Consider the following 21281-nt stretch of genomic DNA (forward strand, 5'->3'; position numbering starts at 1 on the left):
CACATTCTCCCCACTCTGTGCTGGGTGCTGGGTGCCCAGGGTTGACCATGAGGGGCATGTGGAGACCAGAAAGCCCCCCATGGTCTCATCCTCAGTCCCTGGAGGAAAAAGGCCTGGTTGTGGGAGAGGTACGGGGGCAGATTCTTTTCTGGGCCCAGCCCGAGGCTGAAGAGGAGGAAGGTGAATAAGTGGGGAGACTCTTCCTTCCCATTGGGATCCTGGTATTTAGAAACCCATTTAGTTTGGAGCCAAGGTTCTTCCGAGAGCATGCTTAGAGCACACTGCTCTTCTTGCCCCACCTCTGCACCTCCCCCACCTTTCACCTGCCTTCCCTGCCCAGACTGCCCTCTCAATTCCTAGTGAGTTCCCCCACCTCAAACTCAGATCAGTGACGGAGACCTTTTCCACGGGGCTGGGAAAGAAGGATAAGGAGGGAAGGAAGAGTAGAGAATGGAGAGGGGGAGGGGGGCGTTGGAGAAAAAGCAAGTCATTCCAGCTTCAAATATTTTTTCTCCTTTTTTTTTTTATTATGACTCACGTATACAATACAAAGTACTTGGACCAGGAACAGGGCTGCTGGGACACAAAATCTACATTCATAGCTGGACATAAAGACAAATGACCCAAAATTATTATTATAGATATATTTTAACGTTTTTTTTTTTCTTTCGAGCACATTGCATAAACAGAGAATTCAAGACAGAGTTAACTATACATTCAGTGCAATTTAGTTCTACTCTACTGGGGTTAGAAGCACAATAAAAGCGCACAGGACCGGCGGGCTAGGCAGTCTCAGTTGTTGGGTTTTTCTTAGTGAAATAAGCAGCAACAAACGACAACAAAACCGCATTACGAATACTCTCAAAGCAGGATTTCTTTCTATAGGTAGTGATAAAATACGTTGGAGGTTTCTTTCTTTTTTTTTAATTTTCATCTTTTTCTCTTTTTTTCTTGCATATTAGGATTTTTTAAAATTTCTTTTTATTTTTTCAAGATTATTGCAGGTTCCCTTTAGGTAGTATGTTAAAGATTTATTATCAGTATTATTATTATTATTATTATATTCTTATTATTTTCATGATTATGGTGATTTCTGAGCGCTAATACTAGTGCAGCTCAGAGGAAGCTGGGCCCAACAACAGAAATCAGACAGCGAAGGGGAGGAAGGCATGGGCCCGAGTGACCATGGGATGGCTAGGTAGGATTTTAGCCGGGATTGCAGGCTCCTTATCTACCCCATGGGCGGGGGGGGGGGGGGGGGGGGGGGGGGGGGGGGGGGTGGGGGGGGGGGGGGGGGGGGGGGGGGGGGGGGGGGGGGGGGGGGGGGGGGGGGGGGGGGGGGGGGGGGGGGGGGGGGGAGAGACCCGCATCTCCTTCAGGTTTCCATCAGGTTTCTACAGAAAGTCAAGGGGGTCTTTCTAAGTAGGGGAGCCCCAGAGAGGGAGAAGGGATAGTCCTTGCTATCATTTTAAAAATTTCTTTAAACATCTTCCTTCCCTTCCTTCCTTCCTTCACTTTTCTTTCCTTTCTTTTGAAAGGAAGTAAATCTAATACACTAATCCTAGCATAAAAGCAAAGCCAGAAGTCTTCTTCCGCATTTTGAGAGGGCTCCCCTCTAAAATAAATACCAGAGAAGCAGGGAGGTGGGAGTGTGACAAGAAGGGGTGAGCTAGGGGCGAAGAGGCCAGGTCTCAGACCTTAAAATCCAGGCAGGACTCCAAAGGGTAGGGGTAGGGACAAGTGTGTGTGTTGGGGCAAGGACTGAGACAGAGTCCGAACTTTTCGCTGTGTCTCGGTCTCCCCCCCCCTCCAGCCCCCAAACAAATAAAGATCGGGGGAAGTCCAAAGGTAATAAAACCAGAGCTGCAAGTATCTGACAGGTAGTTAGAGTTGTGAGTGTCATTCTATTCTCTATAAAAGCAAATGACAGTCGTAAACTTCTCAATTTATCCGCTACCATAAAACGAAACTTCAAGGGAGTTGCTAAGGGAGGGGGGGCTTTCTTTTTTGCTTAGTCCTTGTTTTCTTCCTTTTCCTCCTCTTCTTTCTCCTCTTCCTCGTTTCCTTCTTCCTCCACCTTCTCTTCATCTCGGGCTCCGGGCAGTTTATCCTTGTTGTTCTCCTTTTTCCACTTCATCCTTCGGTTCTGGAACCAGATCTTCACTTGTCTCTCAGTCAGTCCCAGGGCGTGAGAGACTTCAATCCGGCGCTTTCGTGTCAAATAAGGATTAAAGAGAAACTCCTTTTCTAGTTCCAAGGTCTGATACCGGCTGTAAGTTTGCCTTCCGCTGCGCCGCCCCGGAGCTGGACAGAATAGAACCCCAGTCTGGTTATGTTTGGGTGGGGGCTCGGCTTTCCCCTCGCCATTCTTCCTCCCCTAAAGTTCCCCCTGTGATCTCCCCAGTTCCCCTCCCTTCTGAAGACCAGGCAGGAGCAGGGAGCTGACAAGGGCAAGAAAGTTTGGGGGCTTGCTTTGGTTTGGCTTCACCTTGGGAGGTGGGATGGGGGTGGGGGCAGGGACTGGGGTCTATCGAGAAACTGGGGGATGGCAGGGGCCAGGGGGAGCACTGCAGAGTCCCCCCCCCCCAGGCCTTCAGTCTCAGGAAACTGGCCCTTGCAGCTTTGTTTACAAGTGCAGAGTGGCATTTGGTGAGCAGAGCTGGGGATAGAATCTGTTTCCCAAAAGAAAGGAGAAAGATCTGGGGGTAAAGAAGGGGGCTCTGCTCACTGGCCCCTCCTTGAATCTCTCTGCCTAATGCCTTGCCAGGAAGAAAAATAATTGATCTCCTGGAATGTATCACTGCTTGGCCTGATTGCTAACTGGAGACCAGCAAATAAATCACGGGCCATCCCCGCTGGAACTTGTCGCTTTCTCGCTTCCCCTTTTACTTCGAAATTGGGCCATGAGGGGCCACCCTTGGAGGGGCTCATGGCCTGAGCCACTCTGAAGGTCTCAGGGAAAGCCCACAAACCTTTGACTGGGGGTAGCTCGGGCTTGGGTCCTCTGGACCCCAGAGCCCTCTAATCTGCATGGCCCCTCTCCTTTCCTGCACTCTTTTCTCTTCTCTCTGACTCCCTCTCTTCTCTCCAGCTGAGGGAACTAAAGCAAAGTTGGGGTAGTAGCCTTAAGGCTAGTTCTCTGAGAGGAGGCAGTGGGTACCCCAGAGAGTCAGGACACTTGTCCTTGGGGTCTTGTCACCCTTCTGGTCCAGGTAGGGGAGGGAAACAGGGGTCTCACTTCACCCCAAGACAGCCTGGCCACTGTTCTGGACTGAGGCTTTCTGCCTTTTGGAAAGACTGGTTTGCTCTAAAGGCTGATAACCTCAGGGTCCTTGGGGCCCCTGCCCAGCCATCTCCCCAACTTTGACTTTAGGGATGGCAAGAAGAGAGAGACAGAGAGAGAGAGAGAGGCAGACAGACAGTGGTAGAGAAAACGATTTTTAACCCTTTGCTCCCAGACACCACCTTCACCCCAGTTCCCCAAATATCCCAGGCGATCCCCGTGCCCCACCCCCAGCTGAACCTCCCAACCTCCAGAAACCCACTCAGGCACGGGGGGTGGGGCCGCAGAGACCCCAAAGCCAGGAGGGAAAGCGAGGGCAGACAAAAAGGAGGCAAGGGAGGGGGGGAAGACCCCGGAGCGCGGGAGACCAAGGGGGAAAGAGAAAAGGCTTCTCACCGTGGGGTCTCATCCATGGAAACATGAGGCTGGGAGACGAGTTTTGATTTAAGTGGCCTTGTCCTTCGCTACTGTTAGTGTTGGCGGAGGATTTACAGTCGGGATATTGCACCACGCTCGCCTCTTGCTGAGCCCCATAAAGGGACTGTCTGGGGAGCGCCTCGTAGCCATAGAATTTGGAGGCGTCTCCGTGGCAGCTCAGCGAGCACGGGTTCTGCTGGTAGCCCGAGTTGGAGATGCCCGAGGTGCCGTGGTGGAAGAAGTCTTGGACGTGGTGCGAGGCGTGCTGGAAGCCGGGCGCCGAGCCGCCGGGCCCGTACACCAGCGCATGGCTCCGGCCCACGCTCTGGGGGAACCGGCAGTCATAATAGGCCGGTTCCAGGGACTCGCCGCCTTTGTATTTGGAGAACAGGGGGTTGACGAAGTAGGAGCTCATGCTGGGCACATGAAAACCCGCCGCCCCCTCCCCTCTGGCTCGCGACTCCCCCGCCCGGTACCCCCGAAAGTCCCCTCCCCCGGGAGCGAACCCCGGGCCGGCCGGCTCCCCCGGGCTGGGCTGGGCAGGTGGGGGGGCGCCTGGGTGCCGGGCCCGGCCGGCTCGGCGCGGCTCCCGGGGCTGGGCGCGGGCGGGCGGCGGCGGCGGGCGCGGGCGGCGGCGGCGGCGGCGGCTCTCTTCACTGTCGGTAGGTAGAGCTCGCGCTCACGCACTTAGCTCTTTCCTTTAACAGCCCAGGCGAATTCCTCAGACTCCCGGCGGTGGCGGCGCTTACACGCGATTCGCGTTCATCAATCCACGACATGAAGACAGGCGAGAGAGAGAGAGAGAGAGAGAGAGAGAGAGAGAGAGAGAGAGGGAGAGGGAGAGAGAGAGAGAGAGAGAGAAGGAGGGATGGCGGGGGGTTGAGGGGTTCAGGGCTGGGGGGACCTGGAGGAAGGGGAGGAGAGGAAGGGGGAGGGAGGGGGGTGTGGTATATGTGTGTGTGGTGGGGGGTGAGCCAGCCCCAGCTAATGGCTGGGGCCAGCTTCTCCAAGGTGCGCATTCCGATTTGAAGGTGCCTCTCCCCCCCTTCCCCTTTCCTTCCTCTCAGACAGAGATACCTGAGCCAGCAGGTCAATCCAGGTTACCTCAACAGGTATAAGACCCTCCCCCTCAGGGGCGTTGAATGCCAGCGTGGGAGAGCAGGTCTCCTAACCCAAAAGATGGGTTCCCCAGGGGGTCTGTAAGCCTGGGACTCAGAAGGGGCAAGCACATCAGTACAGCATATCCCCCAGTACTTCAGGAACCCCAACCCTCCATGTGCCCCTCCTCAGGGTGGGAAGCCGCCCCATCTTCCCCTATCCCTAAGAACCTTTTGCCTGGCTGCTGTGGGTAGAGGAGAGGGATGGAGGTAGGGCACACTGCATAGACCCAGGCAGGGCTGCACTGGCCCCTTCAGACACCAGCTCCTGCCTGAAGCTTGGCTGGGGGCTCTGAGAGCAAAGCAGTTTATGGGGACAGAGGGCAGGGCAGCTGGTGGGTCTCTGACTTCTGGATGGGCTGATCCAAGATGTTTCTTCTCAGGAGACTATTTGTATCTGGGTCGGATGGGACCGGAGCAGGCCTCTTACTTGTACCCACACACTCTAGCCCTATAGGACATGCCAGCTCGACCTGGAGGGGCCTCCTGGCCTCACTACACCCCTTACTTCCCCAGGCAGGCTGCCCAGGCCAGGATGTGGATGGGAACTGTCAACAGACACTCTTTAAATATTTACCCATAGTTTCTCTAGAGGGTTCCTCCCCCATCCCCAAGACTAGGTAAATTCAAGGTAATTCAATGGATAAAAGAACCTTAGTCCATCAGCACCCTTCTCACACCATAAGCGTGTACAGCTATGTGGGGCTTAACACAGACAGAGAGAAAAGAGAGAAAGTGAGAGAGCTGTGAATACGTGTGCTGTGTGCATACGAATTAGGAAGAGGAATTAGAAGGATTTTTCCAGCCCTCCCCTTCCACAGTGTGTGAGGTTGGTGCACACAGGGCAACAGTGGAGCACACTCAGGATACACACACACACTGGATATGTCACCTCCCACCCCAAAACGCATCGAATGCACGCTCCCTCAACTATCATGCCTGGAAGCACCCCTGTCACCTCACAGACACTGTTCGCCCAGGCACACAGGGAACCAAAGCCTGACAAATACACGTGCATCTCTAGCTGTTTGCATCAGGAAAAAATTTGCTCCCTATTTTCTTTCCACATCCTGGGGTCTCAGGATTGGATGAGGAAGGAGGCTGTTGGAAAACCAGATCTTTTTCTTCCCCAGCCAGAGCCCAGCTCTGGAGATGGATGAAGGAACAGCAGTGCAGGAAAGGATGGAGTAGAATAACACCAGCCCCCAAGTCCCTCTAATATCTAAATAATTGCTGGGAAAAAATGGCCACTTTCAGCCAAATTCCCAAAGAAGAGTCACTGGTGCCCCAGCCAAAGACACTTTCAGGATCCCTTGAATATGGAGGGACCCACCTCCACCTGAATTAATTACTGCCCAGACTCTGCAGCTTTCAGAACTCTGGCCCTGGAGCAGCAGGAGGGGAGGATCAGAGGAGGGCTGTGCCAGCATCGCAGGTCTCCTTAGGGTCCAGGACAGTTGGGGACATGACAGGGGTCTCCTCCACTGCTAGAGCAAGCTCTAGCCTTGGTTTCAGCCCTGCCTTCTCTGAGCCTCCTCTGCTCAGAGTACCAGGCTGAAGGAGATGGGCTCTGGGTTCCCAGCATCTGGGTCACGGGGGACTGTCATAAATATTTTCCCTTTCCTGCCTGGAAAGAGGAGGCTCGGCAGGCCAGATCTGCTCTGGGGCCTGCGCCTTATCTTTTAGAGGGTGGGGGGATATCTCGACATTTTATGGTCCAGCGAAAACCCTGCCACAGAGCTATTCTTCCAGGCCTTTGTGTCTTGGAATGCGACTGTCCCGAGTGTGCCGCCACCACCGTCTGCTCTGAGAGCCCACCAGTCCCAAAAACCCAGGCTGGACTCGATTTCCCCTTTTGGGGGTCCCTCACCTTTTCTTTCTTTCTTTTTTTTTTTTTTTCCTCCCTCCCCCCCCCCCCGATTGTCTTTTTTTCTTTTACACGTATCTGGTTGATTTCGCCCCCGGAGCTTGGAAATAAAGGAACCACAAGCAGCCATCCTCGCTGGGGCGTCTCTGCCCCTCGCCCCGAGGCCTACACCGCCCTCCTAGGTACCACGGATTTATGTTCGTTTGTCCGGGTCATTCTGCCTTTTTGTGTTAATTACGCGCTGCCTGCTTGGTTCTTATCTCCTTCGCAAAGCGATTATTTTCGACGCCCGCCCTCCTGAGCCTCCCGAGCCTGCCGCCAGAGCGAGGGCCCATCTCCCGCCGCCACTCGCGATTTATTTACACCTCGCAGGTGAGAGGATTGATTTGCTCAGAGCCAGCGGGGCCGGTCTGGGCCGGGGCGCGGGGCCTTCTCCCCGCCGCTCCTCCGGGCCGTGCCTCAAATGTCAGTGCGGCCAGGCCAGCCAGGGGCACCGCCGCCGCCTCTAACATTGAGCAACAGCGCCACCTCGCGTCCACTTGCTCCAATGCAGTCCTGCCGGGAAAATGCCAACAGAGCCAGCAGGTCCCAGCCTTGGCCCAAAGGTGGGAAGTGAGAGGAAGGAGTTTACAAATGGGTGCGAGAGCGAGGGGTCCCTGGAAGGGAGTTCCCCCGGGACCGCTGTTCTTTTGTTTTCCAAACTCTCCAAATAACCTTCTCAAAGGTTTCGCACTATTTTCTTCTTTCACCCTCCCTTGCCGCATTAAGAGACCCTGCGCAAAGGACCTGCCGGGATCTCCCCCCTATTCAGGCGCATTTCTGGGCTCGGAACACCTCAGCTCACGCAAATGCACGCTCCGAGGCTCCAGAGACCTCCTGCCCGCGGCGCGCGCCCAAAACTGCTCGATCCTCTTACCCTGCCGCTGGTTCCGCACCGCCTACTCCGCTGCCGCCCGCAGGACTTTGGGGTGGGACGCTGACTTCTCCCTTCTCCCGACTGTTTGCCCCCTGGTTTGTAGCCCAACCCGCCCCCCCCCCTTACGCGCGCTCTCTCCCCACCTCTCCCTCCCAGCCAGTGAGGTCCTGTTCTCCGTGGGCCATAGACAAAACATTCCTATAATCCGATTTCAAAGGAAAGAGTGTCCACCTTATTTAAACCATAAAACAATTAAGCCCAGACGTCTAGCCAGCTCCGCGCTGCTGTTTTGTTCAGCCCCATTCAGAATCCAGCGCAGGGAGACAAACAGCGCCATAAAAGTGGCATTTCGGGGCTGCGGAAATGTACCTATCCGCTGCCTTCCCAAGTGGAACAACCTTTAGGGTTTTGTGATTCTGACAAAGGAGCAGAGGAGAGGTGGGAGGGGAAGATTAGGGCAGGAGAGCGTTTGCTAGCCCCTCTTCCCGCACCCCCACCCCGAAGCTTTCGTTTCTTTCCCTAGATGTATCTTGTGTTGTGGTTTTAATTCACAAATTGTAATAAATTAAAAAAAAAATTGAATCCAATCCTAACCTGCAGGATGAAGGTTGAGCTGGAACTCAACAGTGGGCTGGGCCGGGTGGGCCTGCTCTGGATCCCACGCTCTCGCCAGGGCCCTCGGAGCCCTGAGCCCTGCGGCCCTCCTTCTGTCCGGAGTAAGGCCGGATCCAGCGGGCTGCAGGAAGCAGGCCGCGCTGACGGACGAGGGGAGGCGACAGGGCCTTGGAGCAGGGGCGGGGTGGAGGCCCGGAAAGGCCGCGGAGCCTGGGCTGAGAAAAGCCCGAGTCTCCGCAGTCAGGACCGGCAGTCAGGACCCAGGGACACGGGTGCCCTGGCCTCCGCCCAGTGCAAAACTGAGGCCAGGGTCCCAGAACAGTGAAATATTTGGCCAAAGGGGGAAGTTTGGATTGAGAAAAGAGGATAAACGACAGGCAAAGCACCCTTCAAAAGGACCAAGAAAACAACTGCTTCTGGAATTAGGGTGGAGGTTTCTTCAGTGGGAAAGAGGGTGCTTCGGCCACTGGGAAAACCAGTGTTTGCGACTTTTGATTGCCCCCCTCAAAATATCATCCAAACAAAATGTTTGTGCCAGGATCCTACCTTCCTCTAGCCCCCGAAATTGGAGTGTTGAATGGAAGGAGGGAGTAGGAGATTCAAATGATGGGGAAGGGGCTGGTCCCTCCAAGGGCCTCACCAATCCTGTAAGGCCAAGCGATGGAGAAAGCTGCAGAAGGACTGGGATCCCCAATGATTTTCTTTTATGGTGGTATTCCCCAAGTACTCAGAACAACACCCTGCACCCTCGCCAGAATGGGCAGCCTGAGATATTAAAGCGCTATATTTCAAGACGTCTGAGTTTAATAGTTTCCAGATTGGGGGATTTCCGAGAAAGGGGGCGCCGGGCCGAGGCATACCCAGCAGCTCGTGTCTGCTTCTGATTAGCACATGAAAACGACCGGTGCTGGGGAAGGCGCTCTGGGGTGCAGTGCAACTGACCAGCCCCAATAGGCTGTTGTACAGGCGGGCCTCTACCCTTGTGCCTGGGGTACCCCCATCATCAGGGAACACTCCGCTCCTGGCTACTCCCTGACCAGCTTCCTCAGGCCTTGGCCACGTCATTCCCCAGAAATACTGCAGCCACTCAGCATAACCCTGTCGCCCCCATACCAACATTCAAACTAAACCACCAGAGACAGAGAGAGAGACTGAGAAGAAAAGAGGACTGGGAAAGGGAGAGAGAGACAGAAGCTGAGAATGAATTGGGAATTTGAAACTAAATCTAATTCTGATTGTATTTGTTTTGCTATCTTTCTTTCCCTTCCTTCCCATTCTTTCTTCCCTCTCTACTTCCTCTTTCTCCTTCCTTCTCTCCCTCTCTCCCTTCCTCTTCTCGCCCCCTTCTTTTACTCTCAACGCAATCCCCAGTGCCTATTCTGCTCCCTGAGGCCTGCTCAGCCTTCTCCCTCACTGCTCCCCGCACACCCTCCCTCCCTCCCAGCCATCCCTCGAAGCACCAAGACAGACAGGCAAGAATCCAGCCCGGGCCCTCACCCAGCACCCAACTTTCATCTTCACCTATCTCTTCCCTCCGATCTCTTGTACTCATAAATTATTACAATTAATTACAGCCAGGGTAAACCATTCATGCCATGCCACCCCCACCCCCCACCCCAGGACTCCAAGGAGCTACCAGGAAACTCACAGGCCGCCGGCAGGGCAGGCACAAGCTGGGCCAGGGCCTCAGCAGCCTCCACTCCACTCCTGGAGCTCTCACGCCCACCCCACCCTGCCCTGAGAGCAGCGGCAGGCACTTGCCCTTCCGAAGTAGAGGGAGCCCCTTCCCTGGCTCCGGCTGGCCCCAAAGGCACCGAGCACTTGCCTCCTCCACGACAGCAGCCTGGGAGCCACAGGGAGGAGAAATAACGAGAACTGGATGCGGTTGGGTTTCTGGTTTTTTAAGTGACTTCGATATATTAACACAGAGCTGTTCTACCATAACAAACAGAAGCACGTTACAGGATGGACGCTGGGGATGAGGAGAAACACTGCTATGTACACACGCCCGAGGCGTCGGCCTGCGCCGCTGGACCCAGCCTACAGCACGGTCTGGGCCCTCGCCCCTCAGCTCCTGGGCTGGGAATTGTTACTGTGTATGTGTGTGCGTCTTATTTTGTACAAAATCTGCACGCAGAGCACCCCAGGCCGGGGAGGAATGGCCCGGACCAAATACGATACAGAAAAAAAATAGAAATATAGCGATTCAAGTACTGGCTTCTCTGGAGAAAGGAGGGGAAAAATCACATTTGTGTGTGTCATTTATTTCAGTTGCGCTAGGAGAAGAGAACGCGGCTTCTCTCCCCGCCTCCTCCTCCTCGCTGGGTAGAACTAACTCTAAAACACCAATTTCTCAACACTGAACCCTCCCAAATCGCAAGAGTTTTCCTTTTCCCCTTCCTTTTTTTTCTTTTTAAGCCGATTGGCTTTTCTCTATCTTGCTCTTTCCTTTTCTTTTCGTGCTCTCTCCCGCCTGGGTTGGGGTATTTTTGCGGGGTTTTTTTGTTTTTCCCTTGGCTGTGCCGAGGCAGCAGGCTGGGGCAAGGTTTAGGATTGCTCCTTGTCGGTTTTCTCTTTATTCATCTTTTTCATCTTCATCCTGCGGTTCTGAAACCAGATTTTGACCTGCCGCTCGGTGAGGTTGAGAACCCGGGCCACCTCGTACCGACGGTCCCTGGTTAAATACATATTGAAGAGAAACTCCTTCTCCAGTTCCAGCGTCTGGTACTTGGTGTAGGGGCACCGCTTTTTCCTCGTGGAGCGGGCGTGGATCCAGTTAGCCACGGGGTTGCCTGGAGGGCCAAACACAGGCAGGGGTCAGTGGAGCCCCTTTCTAGCCCAGGACCCCTGCCACCCTACCCCCAGGCTTAGCCAGGCTCCCCCAATGCAATAATTGAACCTGAATTTGGACACGTTTTGCTTTGGGAATTTTCGCCCTGTCTCCTTTTGCATGTTGCCCTCTCCCCATCGTCCCCCTCTTCAATTTCTAGCACCTGAAACTAGAGGAAATCAAGGCTATCAAAGCCCCTACAGTCTGGTCCTCAGCTTCAAGAGTAGTAATTCGAGAATATGCTCATAAAAAGTCCAAATTCCCAACCGTTTCATAGGCCCATAAACGCTTCTCTCTCTTGTTTTTTATTTTTATAGTGAGGACTCTCTCCTCCCCACTTCCCTCCTCCTCTGCCCCCTCCCATCCTCCCAGCCCACGACCAAGTCCTGAAATTTCAGCAGTTCTGTTTCCTGACCCTGAGAGTCCCTAAGCCCCTCACTACCCTCTTCAGTGCCCGGCTCGGCTCTCTCTCGGAGTTCAACCCTGCTGAGGCGAATTCTCAGAGTGATGCTAGAATGGGGAAAGACTTTCTCCTCTCCCCAGAGAGCTGCTAGCCTTGGGACAGGCTCCCCATATCTTAGCCTCCCTGTTAGGCTTCCAGTGCCCCCCTCCCGCCAGCCCCAGGACAGGCTCTGCAGGAGCCAAGCCTCCAATTTCAGGTTTATGGGAGTAGCTGAGGGCAAGGAGGGAAGCCTTCAGAGGGGTATAATTAGCCCCTGGCCCCTTATGGAGCTGGAGGAAAGGATTTCCTGCAGCCCCCTCCTGGGACTCCCCAGACACTTCCTCACACCCAGGGGCTGCACCCCCTCCCCTGCTGTTTCCCCTTCTTTCCCCTTTCTCTGGCCCAGAAGCTCCCACCTGCCCCCCCCCCCACCTACCCCTGCCCTTCTTTGCAATACTCTAAGGCTCCAGTCTCCTTGATGGGAGTGTGTGTGTGTGTGTGTGTGTGTGTGTGTGTTGGGGGGGTATAATTCTCAGTCTGGGGAGATGCCTCCCCCTCCATTCCTCATTCCTGAGCCCTGTTCTCAACCCTCTTTCCTGCAGACCTTCAGAAGAGAGCTCTCAAGTTTAAGGAGACTGGGACCCCACTTCTCTTCCCCAACTCTGGAAGTCCTGATTTCTCCAAGTTCCCAGGTTGTGAAATCCCCCAGACCCCTCACCTAGTGCTCCTGGAGGGGAGAAGTCCAGCCACCTTCTGTTCAATGAATCCCTGATGGGGTGAGGACCCCCATGCTGGCTGGGAGGTAGGGGTGATATCTCTCCCTGGGGTATTTCCTCTCTGTCCGCAGTGTCCTCCTTGTCTCTTCCCCTATCCCACCTCAAACCATAAAATGAACCTCACCCCCACCCCATCCCTTGGCCCTGTGTGCATTTCTTGGAAAGTAGCGACTGAGCCAAAAAAGCCTGGGCTGGGGGTGGGGTGGGAGTGGGGGGTGTCTCATCAAAGCCAGCTCCAGGGAGAGTGGAGCCCCCCTCAGCCCTCTCCCAACCTGGCTCCCTGGGCTCCCTTCTCAGACCTTCCTGCCCCTGAAAGCTCCCCAAGGTAATTCGCTTTTATTGAGTCCTCGCCCCCTCACCCTCGCCCCTCTCCCGCGCTCCCTGCGCTGCTCCGAGGGGCTGTAATCCGGCTCCCCCCCCCCGCCCTGCCTCCCCTCCCCTCCCGCGCCGGTTGTAAAGGAAAATTGCTCCCAACTTACTGGGGTCCAAGTCGGCCTTCTCCTCTTTGTGCTTGCTGCCTGCGAGTGCGTCCGCCTCGGGCGAGGGCAGTGTCTGCGGGGCGCGGTCGCGCAGCTCCCCGGGCGAGCCATACATGTAGTCCGGGTAGCTGCGGCCGTCACCCGGGCCGCAGTCGGCGCGGCGCCCGGGGTAGGCATCCGGCTTGAGGGCGTAGTGACGGCCCCCGGCCGGGAAGCTGGGGAAGGAGACGGCGCCGGACAGCGGCTCGAGCCAAGTCCGCATGTAGCGCGTGTCGGCGCCGAGGTGGGGCTGGGGGCCGTACGGGTGGTATACCACGGACGACTGCGAGGGCACGGGCGCCCACGACGTGCTGAACACTGCCGGCTTGGGCGCGAAGCTACAGGACGGAAAATCGCTACAGTCCGGCACCAAACCGCTGGGTCTGGCGGCGGCGGGGTGAGCCCCCGTGGCCGGAAACCTGGACGCTAGGAGGTCTTCATTGTCGTGAGAGATGAGCGAGTCCACGTAATAGTTACTGATGGGCCCCGTCGCCGACATCGTAACAGGGTTTTACATACATAAGATTATTGTATGAACTGTATATGTACTTTTTATCTGCTCACAGAACAATCAAGGCAGGTAATTATTTTTCCAGCCTTTTCCCCGCAGCTCATTGGTTCCCCGGCCCCCACGTGATCGTATTTACCCAAAAATACGGCGCGGATCAATGCGCAGGGGCTTTTTTTTTTTTCTTGCCTTTTTTTTTTTTTTCCCCCTTCTCCCACCCCCTTCTCTCGGCTGATCCCCGCGACCTGCGTTTTCCTGGGGATCCGGAACTCTGGATCCAAGGCACCGGCCACCTCCTCAGGACAACTCGTATCTCATCAGCACACCCCCTTGCCCATGTCCACCCATAAGCTGATGGCCTCCCGCACCCCCCCCACACCCTGGAGGATTTCTTAATGGGGTGAAAATGCCAGTCCCCGAAGCCAGGGTTCCCGGACCCCTAGGGCCGAGCTGGGCACAGGAGCCCCGCAGGGGCGGAGAGGCCGGCCGAGGTAGGTGGAGGAACTATTTCTTGACGTAATCCGTCTCTGTCGGCCCCGATGCTCCCGCAGTCTCTGCGCGAGCCGAGATCAGCGATTGTCAGTTCGGAACGTGGCTTTTAAAAATGCGTTTTTAAATAGTGTGTATGTATGTATTTCTTTCAGGAGGAGCAGCAGCAGCGAGGGAGGGAGGGAGGGTGGGAGGGGACTGGGGAAGCTGGGGTGGAGGGAGGGAAGGAGGGAAAGGGGGAGCGTCCTTCTGCCACTGGCCAACTCAGCCCCCCAAATCTGGGGTAGGGCAGCTTGGGGAAAGTGGTCTGCTTGTGGGAGGGGTAGGACCTCCGGACCTCATACACCTTTATCATCAGAAGTCCTCTCTTTGCTTTGGCACAGATATGCAAGCTCCTTTATTTTAAATTTATTGTCTATATCTATTTATCTTTCTTTGCCAGCTTGAAGAAGTGGAGGAGAGATCAGCACAAGTGGGGCATACCCGTCCCGTCTTCCTGCTCACCCTCCTTTGCCCCCAACTCCATCTCTGCGACACCCTGCCCCCCCAAAAGAAGTCACTCCAGGGCTCTGTCTGCAGAGAGCCAGGGTGAGAGCGGGCAAGGCGAGAGAGAGCGACCTCGGTCGTGGGCAAGTAGCTTGTTTTTACGTCCTTCAATAAAATTTTTATGAGGATCATTTGATTGTTCATAAATGTGTCTTTCATTAAATAAAATTGTAGGCTGTTTTTGGAACGAGAAAAAAGCAACGGAGGGATGGGAGAAAGCAATTTCTTCAGGGTCGGACGCAGGAATTCTGGAGGGGGCAGTGAGATTGTAAGGAAGATCAGACAACTTGGATTCCTCCCCCCAATAAGTTGGTTGCTACCCTCCTCCTTGAATTTGGGGTTTGTCGCCCAGCCCTGGGCTTTCCATCAGACTGTCCCATGATGGTTTGGTAAAGGTGGGTTTTTAGCAAACAGGAAATTCTCAGTGGGTGCAAGAGAGGGAGCAGGGAGTTTGGCTGGGGGGGGGTGTAGAGAGAAGGGCAGGTGATGTCCCCCAGAGACACGATGCACCCTAGGCAAAGCAGAGTGAGTTTGAAGGAGGAGTGCAATTTCAGGGTCAGAAGAGAGGAGTCCCAGTTTGTGCTATGGGAAATAGGCAGGAGCTGAGGCTGAGACACAGGTTCTGAGGCAGCAGGGAAGGACAAGGATTCCCAGACAGGAGACGCCTGCCCTTCTTTCCCACTCTTGTCCCCAGGAGGGGACCAAACGCTGGGGGTGGGGGTGGAGGATGGTTTTCTCCTGTATCTCTGTCGACCTGTCTCCTCTGGGGTGGAGAAGGGCTGGAGAGAGGTGTCCCAGAGAGTGTAGCATGTGTGTTGTGGAAGGGGGGGAGGAAAGTTGAGGGGGGAAGGGTAGATCTGCAGCCCACAGCACTGACCCCAGTTTTCCAAGTCCCCTCCCCGTCCCTGCTCCTCCCCCTCTCCGGTTCTTTCCTTTTCGGTCTATCGGGGCTGGGATTTCGACCCACGGGGGTGTGTGAGAAGTGCCTGGCTAGGGAGAGACAACCCGGGGCCTCAGCCTCCTCGCCTTCAGCTCTGATTGTCTTCCCCTCCCCCGGACTGGACTGGCCTGGGAAATCCAAATTACATCAAGAAACAGAATATCTCTTTGGCCTTGATGGAGTCCGGTTAGCTGTCAATCAAAAATTCTCCCTCACTAGTTCAAGGAAAAGACAGGAGGTTCCCTCCCGTCCCCTTGCCGAGGCTTTCTCCAAATCCCCAGCACCGTCAGCACCTCCCCCAGCCCTGGAGGCTGGGGACCCTGCCCAGCTCTGGGGCGGCTGCTGGCAGCACTGAGCAGAGACGTGTAGCTAGCCTTCAGCGGGCCCGGGGCCAGACAGAGACCTAGAGGACATCAGGGGACAGAGCCTGAGAAAGACTGAGCCCGAGACATAACAACTGCAACACGGCGCCAGGCCCATGGAGAGGAAGGAAGGAAGGAAAGAGAGAGAAGAAAACGGAGGACTGAGATAAAAAGAAAAGGAGAGGGGAGAATTAAAGGAAAGGGGGGGGCAAGATGAAAAGAGATGGGAGAGCAGGGAGAGGAAGGCGTGCAGAGAGCTGGAGGGAGAAAGGGCGGCGATAGGCAGGCGGGACAGGCAGGGCGCGAGCTGGGAGCAGCCGTGGCATTGTGCTGTCCGCTTGCTCACAGGGCCTTTGCCGCGGGACCGGCTCCGGGCGCCGCGGCCACTTCTGTCCGGACACAAAGGAGGAAGAGGCCTCCTCTCCTGCCCCTCCCGGGTGACCTGCTGGGGTGGGTACTCTAGGCCTCTGGAGGATGTAGAACCCCATCTCAGCCCAGGCAGCCCCCCAGGCATCTGGGGGCTGAGCCACGCTCCAGTCAAGGAGCAAAGAAGACATGAGGAAGGAGGTCTCATGCACCACTCCTCCCTGTGCGTCTTCGCCAGCCGACAGGGCCATGTGCCCCCACCTCAGTTTTCCTAGAAGAAAGGCATCCCTAAAGACCTCTTCCTATGGGCCTCTACTATTTGGGAGAGCCCGTCAGACACAGTGGCTGTAAACAGATGCCCCTTTCTGTCCTACCCCCTTTGGCCACTACCTTCTTTTCAACTCTGGAGCTGCCTGCCCACCCTGCTTGCCCAGCCAGCAGAGGCAGCGACAGCAGGGCAGACCTGATCACCCAGCCAGGGCTCCCTGCTGCCGTCAAATTCCCCGTGAAACTGATGGGAGATGTTGCCTTCGTTTGAGAGCGTGAACTCAGACCCTCCCCACTCAGGCACAGACACAGCTGTGGATCAGGAAGCAGGCCTCGCCCACAGCCCCCTCCCCACCAATGCCCCGGTTTGCCTAGGCCTTACAGACAGCAGCAGCCACGAGGAGGGGGGCTGGAAGAGGCTGGGAGTCCCTGAGTTCACCAGGCCGAGGTCCCTCGGGTTCCACAATTATCTGTGGGCTGTACCCATAGTCTGCATTTGGAGGTGGGATGGCAGGTCAGGGCTCTGAAGCAGAAATTGAGCCCCCCCACCAATCCCAGCCTGTGGATGTGGGGGCACAAAGGCTGTGGGGGCACTGATAGAGGGGCTTGTCTTTCCAGGTTCACCTACTCCTGCTGAATCTCCTGCCAGATTCCCACACTCCCTCTCAACCCCCACCACTCCCTTCAATTTTCCTCAGCAGGGATGGGGCAAACCCGAGGGACTTGAGGACACTGGGAGTCCCTGTTGGTGGGGGGAACCCCAGCTTTAGCCAGCAGCTCTGCATTCACTCTGGTTCTTAGAGCTTGCCTCCGACCCCAAAAGAATTCACTGGGCAGAGAAGACCCCCCTAAGGGGGAGGGGCACCCTGACTCCATCACCTCAGACCTGCACAGCTGCAGCCACAACCAAGATAGCACCACCATGGGAAGGACAGACAGACAGAAAGACAGGTTAGAGTCATCCCCTCCCCTCGCCCTGCGCCTCCCTCTTAGTGATTTAAATTCCCTCTGGTTCAATCCACACCGTCAAGTTCGGATTAAATTTAAAACAGGCTTTTCCCGGTCCCCAGCCACCGCAGGCAGGGAGCCCGCTCCCCGGCTCGTCAGCACCCGCCCGCGCGGAGGAGGCCGTGCTCCATTTGCTTTCATTTTCCTTCTCCCCCTGAAATGGGCTCATTTCACCTCTCGGCTGCCCTCTCCCCCTCCCCGCCCCCTCCTCGGTTCCCCTCTACTTTCCCCCCTTCTCGCTCCTGATCCCTCTTTGTTGGGAAAAACACACCCACACACAACTCCTCCTAGCTAAGGCCTGCGCTGGAAGCAGAAACTGAATTCTCCTGGCCCGCCGCGAGGAGAGACCGCGTCCTGCCCCCACCCCAGGTGGGTATCCGGGATCCCTACACGCCAGGAGTCAGGCCCCTAAACCCAGCAGGAGTGAAACCCCCAGGGCCTGTGAACGTGGCCCTCTCAACGCCACGGCCTGCATTCCCGCCGGCCCCCCGCCCCGCCGCCCCGCAGCAAACGGGGCTATTTCCGGCTCCCCCAACCGGGTCTAGTTTCCCAGCCTGGGGAGTGGCTGAGGGAGGAGCGGCCCCAGAACTGGGGGTGCTCTTTGCCTGAAACCCCCGTGGCTCGGGGAGCCTTGTTACCTGATCTTTGTGTGATGTGTGTGTCGCAAGGAAATTTGCAGTGACTTTGGAGCCCAGACTGAGGAAGCCGAGGTGGCGAAAGGAGAGACAATACGGGTCCGAAGTACAATTAAGGGGCCAGAGCCGCTAATCTCTCCCCCGCCCTCCCTGCCAGACTAGGAGCTGTCTGGCCTCAGACCTCAGGGCAACCCGCGAACCTGGAGCCGGAAACTCAGCCCATGGCGGAGGGAACCAGAGGATCCGGCATCCAGAAAGCTGGACGAAAGCTCCCTTCCAACTTGGGGGCGCAGCAGCCAGCCCCGCTGAGTTGCAGAGAATCCAATGAATGAAAGTGTACATTCCGACGAAATTTCCCGATTTTTTTCAGCCTTTGGAAGGAGAGCCTAGGGCTTGGAACGTCTCAGACATACAGACAGACAAACCGCATCTCCGGAGGCAGACAGACTCACAACATGAGTGTGAGCCTAAAATCAAATACAGGTTCAACATTCCCGAGGCCTCTCCGCCAGGCCGGGCGGGCGCCGATCTCCCTACCTTCTCTCCCCTCCAGGGCGTTGGGCAGAGACCCGGAAGACTCGGTCCCTCTGGCTTGGTCCAATCCCGCCTCGGGAAGCGCCTTCGTTACCTGCTCCTCGGCTCCCCACGGCCACAGATGCAGGGCAGCCGCCTCCCGCCGGGGGAGGGAAGCCCCGGCCACCGCAGCCGCCGCTGCCCGCCCTCCTTCCCTCCCTCCCTCTTTCTTACCCTCCCTCCCTCTCTCCCTCCCTCGCGCGCTGCCGCTCGCGGGGCCCTCCCGCGGGCAACCTGTTCTGGACCAAATCCAGGTATCTCCGAAAGAGAGAGAGAGAGAGAGAAAAGGACCTCTTATGTGAAAAAGAAAGAAAGACCTTTAACCGCGTTTATTTTCCATGCTCTGACCACTGGCCGGCCTCTGTGAAGACGCCCTGGACGCGGCCGGGCAGCTGCAGAGGTGTGCGGGGCCTGCTGCCTCGCCCACGCTGACCGCCGCGCCCCGCGCACTGCGCGCTCCACACTCTGGGCCGCCGCCCTCCGGCAGCCCAAACACCAAACAGACCTCAAGGTCCTTCCTACAGACTCAACATCCGGTTGCCAGCCTCGCGGCTGGCCTCCGCCCCGGAGCCCGCTCTGCTCCGTCTGCGGCCAAAGTCCACACACAATCCACCTTGTCCGAGCTCTCGCGCCGGGCCGGACACCCCTCCTAGCCAAGGCGTCCGCCGGGCCACCCTCGGGCCGCGACCCTCCCCCGGACTGCAAACCTTCTTCCCCGCACGGGACCCACACAAAGCCCAGTGCCCACCCGCAGCCCCCCCGCCCCCCGTCCCCAGCCGCCGCTGCCCTTCACCTGTTCCCGAGAAAGGCTGCATATCCGAGCCGAGGCAAGGCCGTGGGCCTGGGCGGAGGGTGCCGGGGAGCCGGGGAGCCGGGGAGCCGGGGAGCCGAGGTCCCAGGGAGACCACAGAGGATCGGCCGGGCTAAGTCGGAACCCCAGCAGCCAGCAAGATATCTCAGAGACCAAGGCTCTCCTTGACGAGCTCTTGCCTTTTCCTCCGTCTCCCGCAAGTCTTAAACACTCACACGCCGGGAGTTCAGCTCTATAAATCCTGCTCCTCTTTCCCATATCATAATTAAAAAAAACCAGTAGGGGAGGTTTTAACTTTTATTGCGATTTCTGGAGTTGGGCTGCGGAGCATATATTAAGTTTACGCTTATGCGCTCTCGGCGGGGAGGGTCCTTTAAGAAATAAAAATCCATCTTAATATCCGCAGACGAGAGAGATAATTTTTTCCCTCCTCTTCACGCTGTTTCTTCTGAAGACTCCCTTCCAGCGAAGCGAATAAATAATCACCATCGCCTTAGCCATAATCTACGTCCCAGGGCCGTGGGGGTGGACTCTGGCCACCAGGCTGGCCCTCACCTTGGCGGGGTGAGGACTCGCCCCATTCCCCAGGATCTGGGAAGGGGGACACCCCAGACTCATGACTCTGTGGCCAACCCCCCATAAGCCCGCGGACTCTGAAATGGAAATGGGGGCAGAGAGAGACCCAAAGCGCAAAAGTCGTTCATTGGTGAATTTCGGCCCATCAGGGACACTCTCTCCTAGCCAGGCACTCCTGAGCACCCCGCCCCTGCCTGGGACTCCCTTCACTCCAACTGGTCCTGTGCTTCTGACAGCTTGAAAACTCAGAGACTGCTAGGGGCTCCCTGCCTCGCACCAGCTGGCCTTGCTCTCTGAAAACCTCCTATTTCCCCGGGAGCCATAGAGAGATTTGAGCACTTTCCTTCAAGGAAAGAGATTATTTTCCCCCACAAAGGGCTGGGGGATAGACAGAAAGACTAACAAACTCAGGGAGAAGAAAGGCTCTATTCCCATTTTCTCCTCTAGCCTCCCTGGGGTCAAAAGAAATCTCTTTGTAGAGACAGAGAGAAATACACGAAGTATGCATGTAAAAATATACTAGGGCTTTGAGAGAGTCTGGAGAAGACAGACATATAGAAAAAGGGACCCACACTCATATACAAGGTTAGATATATCCCTCCAGCAGCCCGCTGTGAGAAAATAGAACTCCATGTATATACTCTGTTACAGGGATGTAATTTTATTCCCCTGTCTCAAAGTTCATAATACTTTAATAATCATAATAATTCCAAAGTGAGAGAACCAGGAGCCTATCCTTCTCCTCTTGGCTTCCTCTTTCCCAGTCTTTCTGAAAACAGGGGTGTATCTCCCCATTCTCCCTGACCCCCCTCCCATTTTTCTCCACAGGCAGAGAAGCCTCTTTTGAGAGCCTTCTCTCTAGCAACCAGGGCCAGAATTGAGGAGCCAGGTAGGGAAAGGAAGGGAAGAAGCTTTGCAAAGTTTCACTTTGCTCGGGTTCTCCTCTACTCCATTATCCTCCCCTCCTCCCCCTGGCATCAGCCAACAACCTTCCCAACAATATGGTAATGGTGGGCGCTGGCAGCCTCCGTTCACCCAGACATTTTCACAAAGCGCAAAGACAAGCAGCTGCCTGATAGCCACAGACACAACAGACCAAGGCCTATGGGCCACAGACAGCTAGACCGAAACTAGAGCCAGGTTCCTGCCCTGATGTTTCCCAGTAGGGTGTGTGTGTGGGGGGGGAGTGTTTCTACTTGGACTTGATGTCTTTTCTCTAACCTACTAACACCCTAAATATCCCCCTCTCATGGGTATGGAGCTATAGAAAAGGAAGGGGAGGTGGCTGAGCTGGAGCTCAGAGTTCCCCAACTCTTGGGGCCCCCCCAGAAACCCCACTTGTCTAGGGAGAAGCTCCAGCCCCAGCCGACTGGAGGTAG

The 21281-nt window shown here is 56.1% G+C and overlaps 2 protein-coding genes and 1 long non-coding RNA gene across 3 annotated transcripts; 1 reads left to right on the plus strand and 2 right to left on the minus strand.

The window, feature by feature from the left end:
• Positions 1–1348: 1348 nt before the first annotated feature.
• On the minus strand, positions 1349–4192 carry HOXC8 (homeobox C8). The gene is made up of 2 exons (XM_004774570.3): positions 3680–4192; positions 1349–2304 (listed from the first exon to the last, which is right to left on the minus strand). Exons 1-2 carry the CDS (start codon positions 4113–4115, stop codon positions 2012–2014), a joined length of 729 nt encoding a protein of 242 aa, XP_004774627.1. The 5' UTR covers positions 4116–4192; the 3' UTR covers positions 1349–2011.
• Positions 4193–10140: 5948 nt separating this feature from the next.
• On the minus strand, positions 10141–13549 carry HOXC9 (homeobox C9). Its single transcript, XM_004774569.3, has 2 exons — positions 12783–13549; positions 10141–11047 (listed from the first exon to the last, which is right to left on the minus strand). The coding sequence occupies exons 1-2, from the start codon at positions 13318–13320 to the stop codon at positions 10803–10805; spliced, it is 783 nt and encodes a 260-aa protein (XP_004774626.1). The 5' UTR covers positions 13321–13549; the 3' UTR covers positions 10141–10802.
• Positions 13550–17395: 3846 nt separating this feature from the next.
• On the plus strand, positions 17396–19728 carry LOC123389990. The gene is made up of 2 exons (XR_006604671.1): positions 17396–17676; positions 18496–19728. It is a non-coding gene; the product is annotated as an uncharacterized LOC123389990 (long non-coding RNA).
• Positions 19729–21281: the final 1553 nt, after the last annotated feature.

The sequence above is a fragment of the Mustela putorius genome, unplaced genomic scaffold (assembly GCF_011764305.1).
Source record: "Mustela putorius furo isolate JIRA1106 unplaced genomic scaffold, ASM1176430v1.1 tig00537227_pilon_pilon_pilon, whole genome shotgun sequence".
Classification (NCBI taxonomy): Eukaryota; Metazoa; Chordata; class Mammalia; order Carnivora; family Mustelidae; genus Mustela; species Mustela putorius.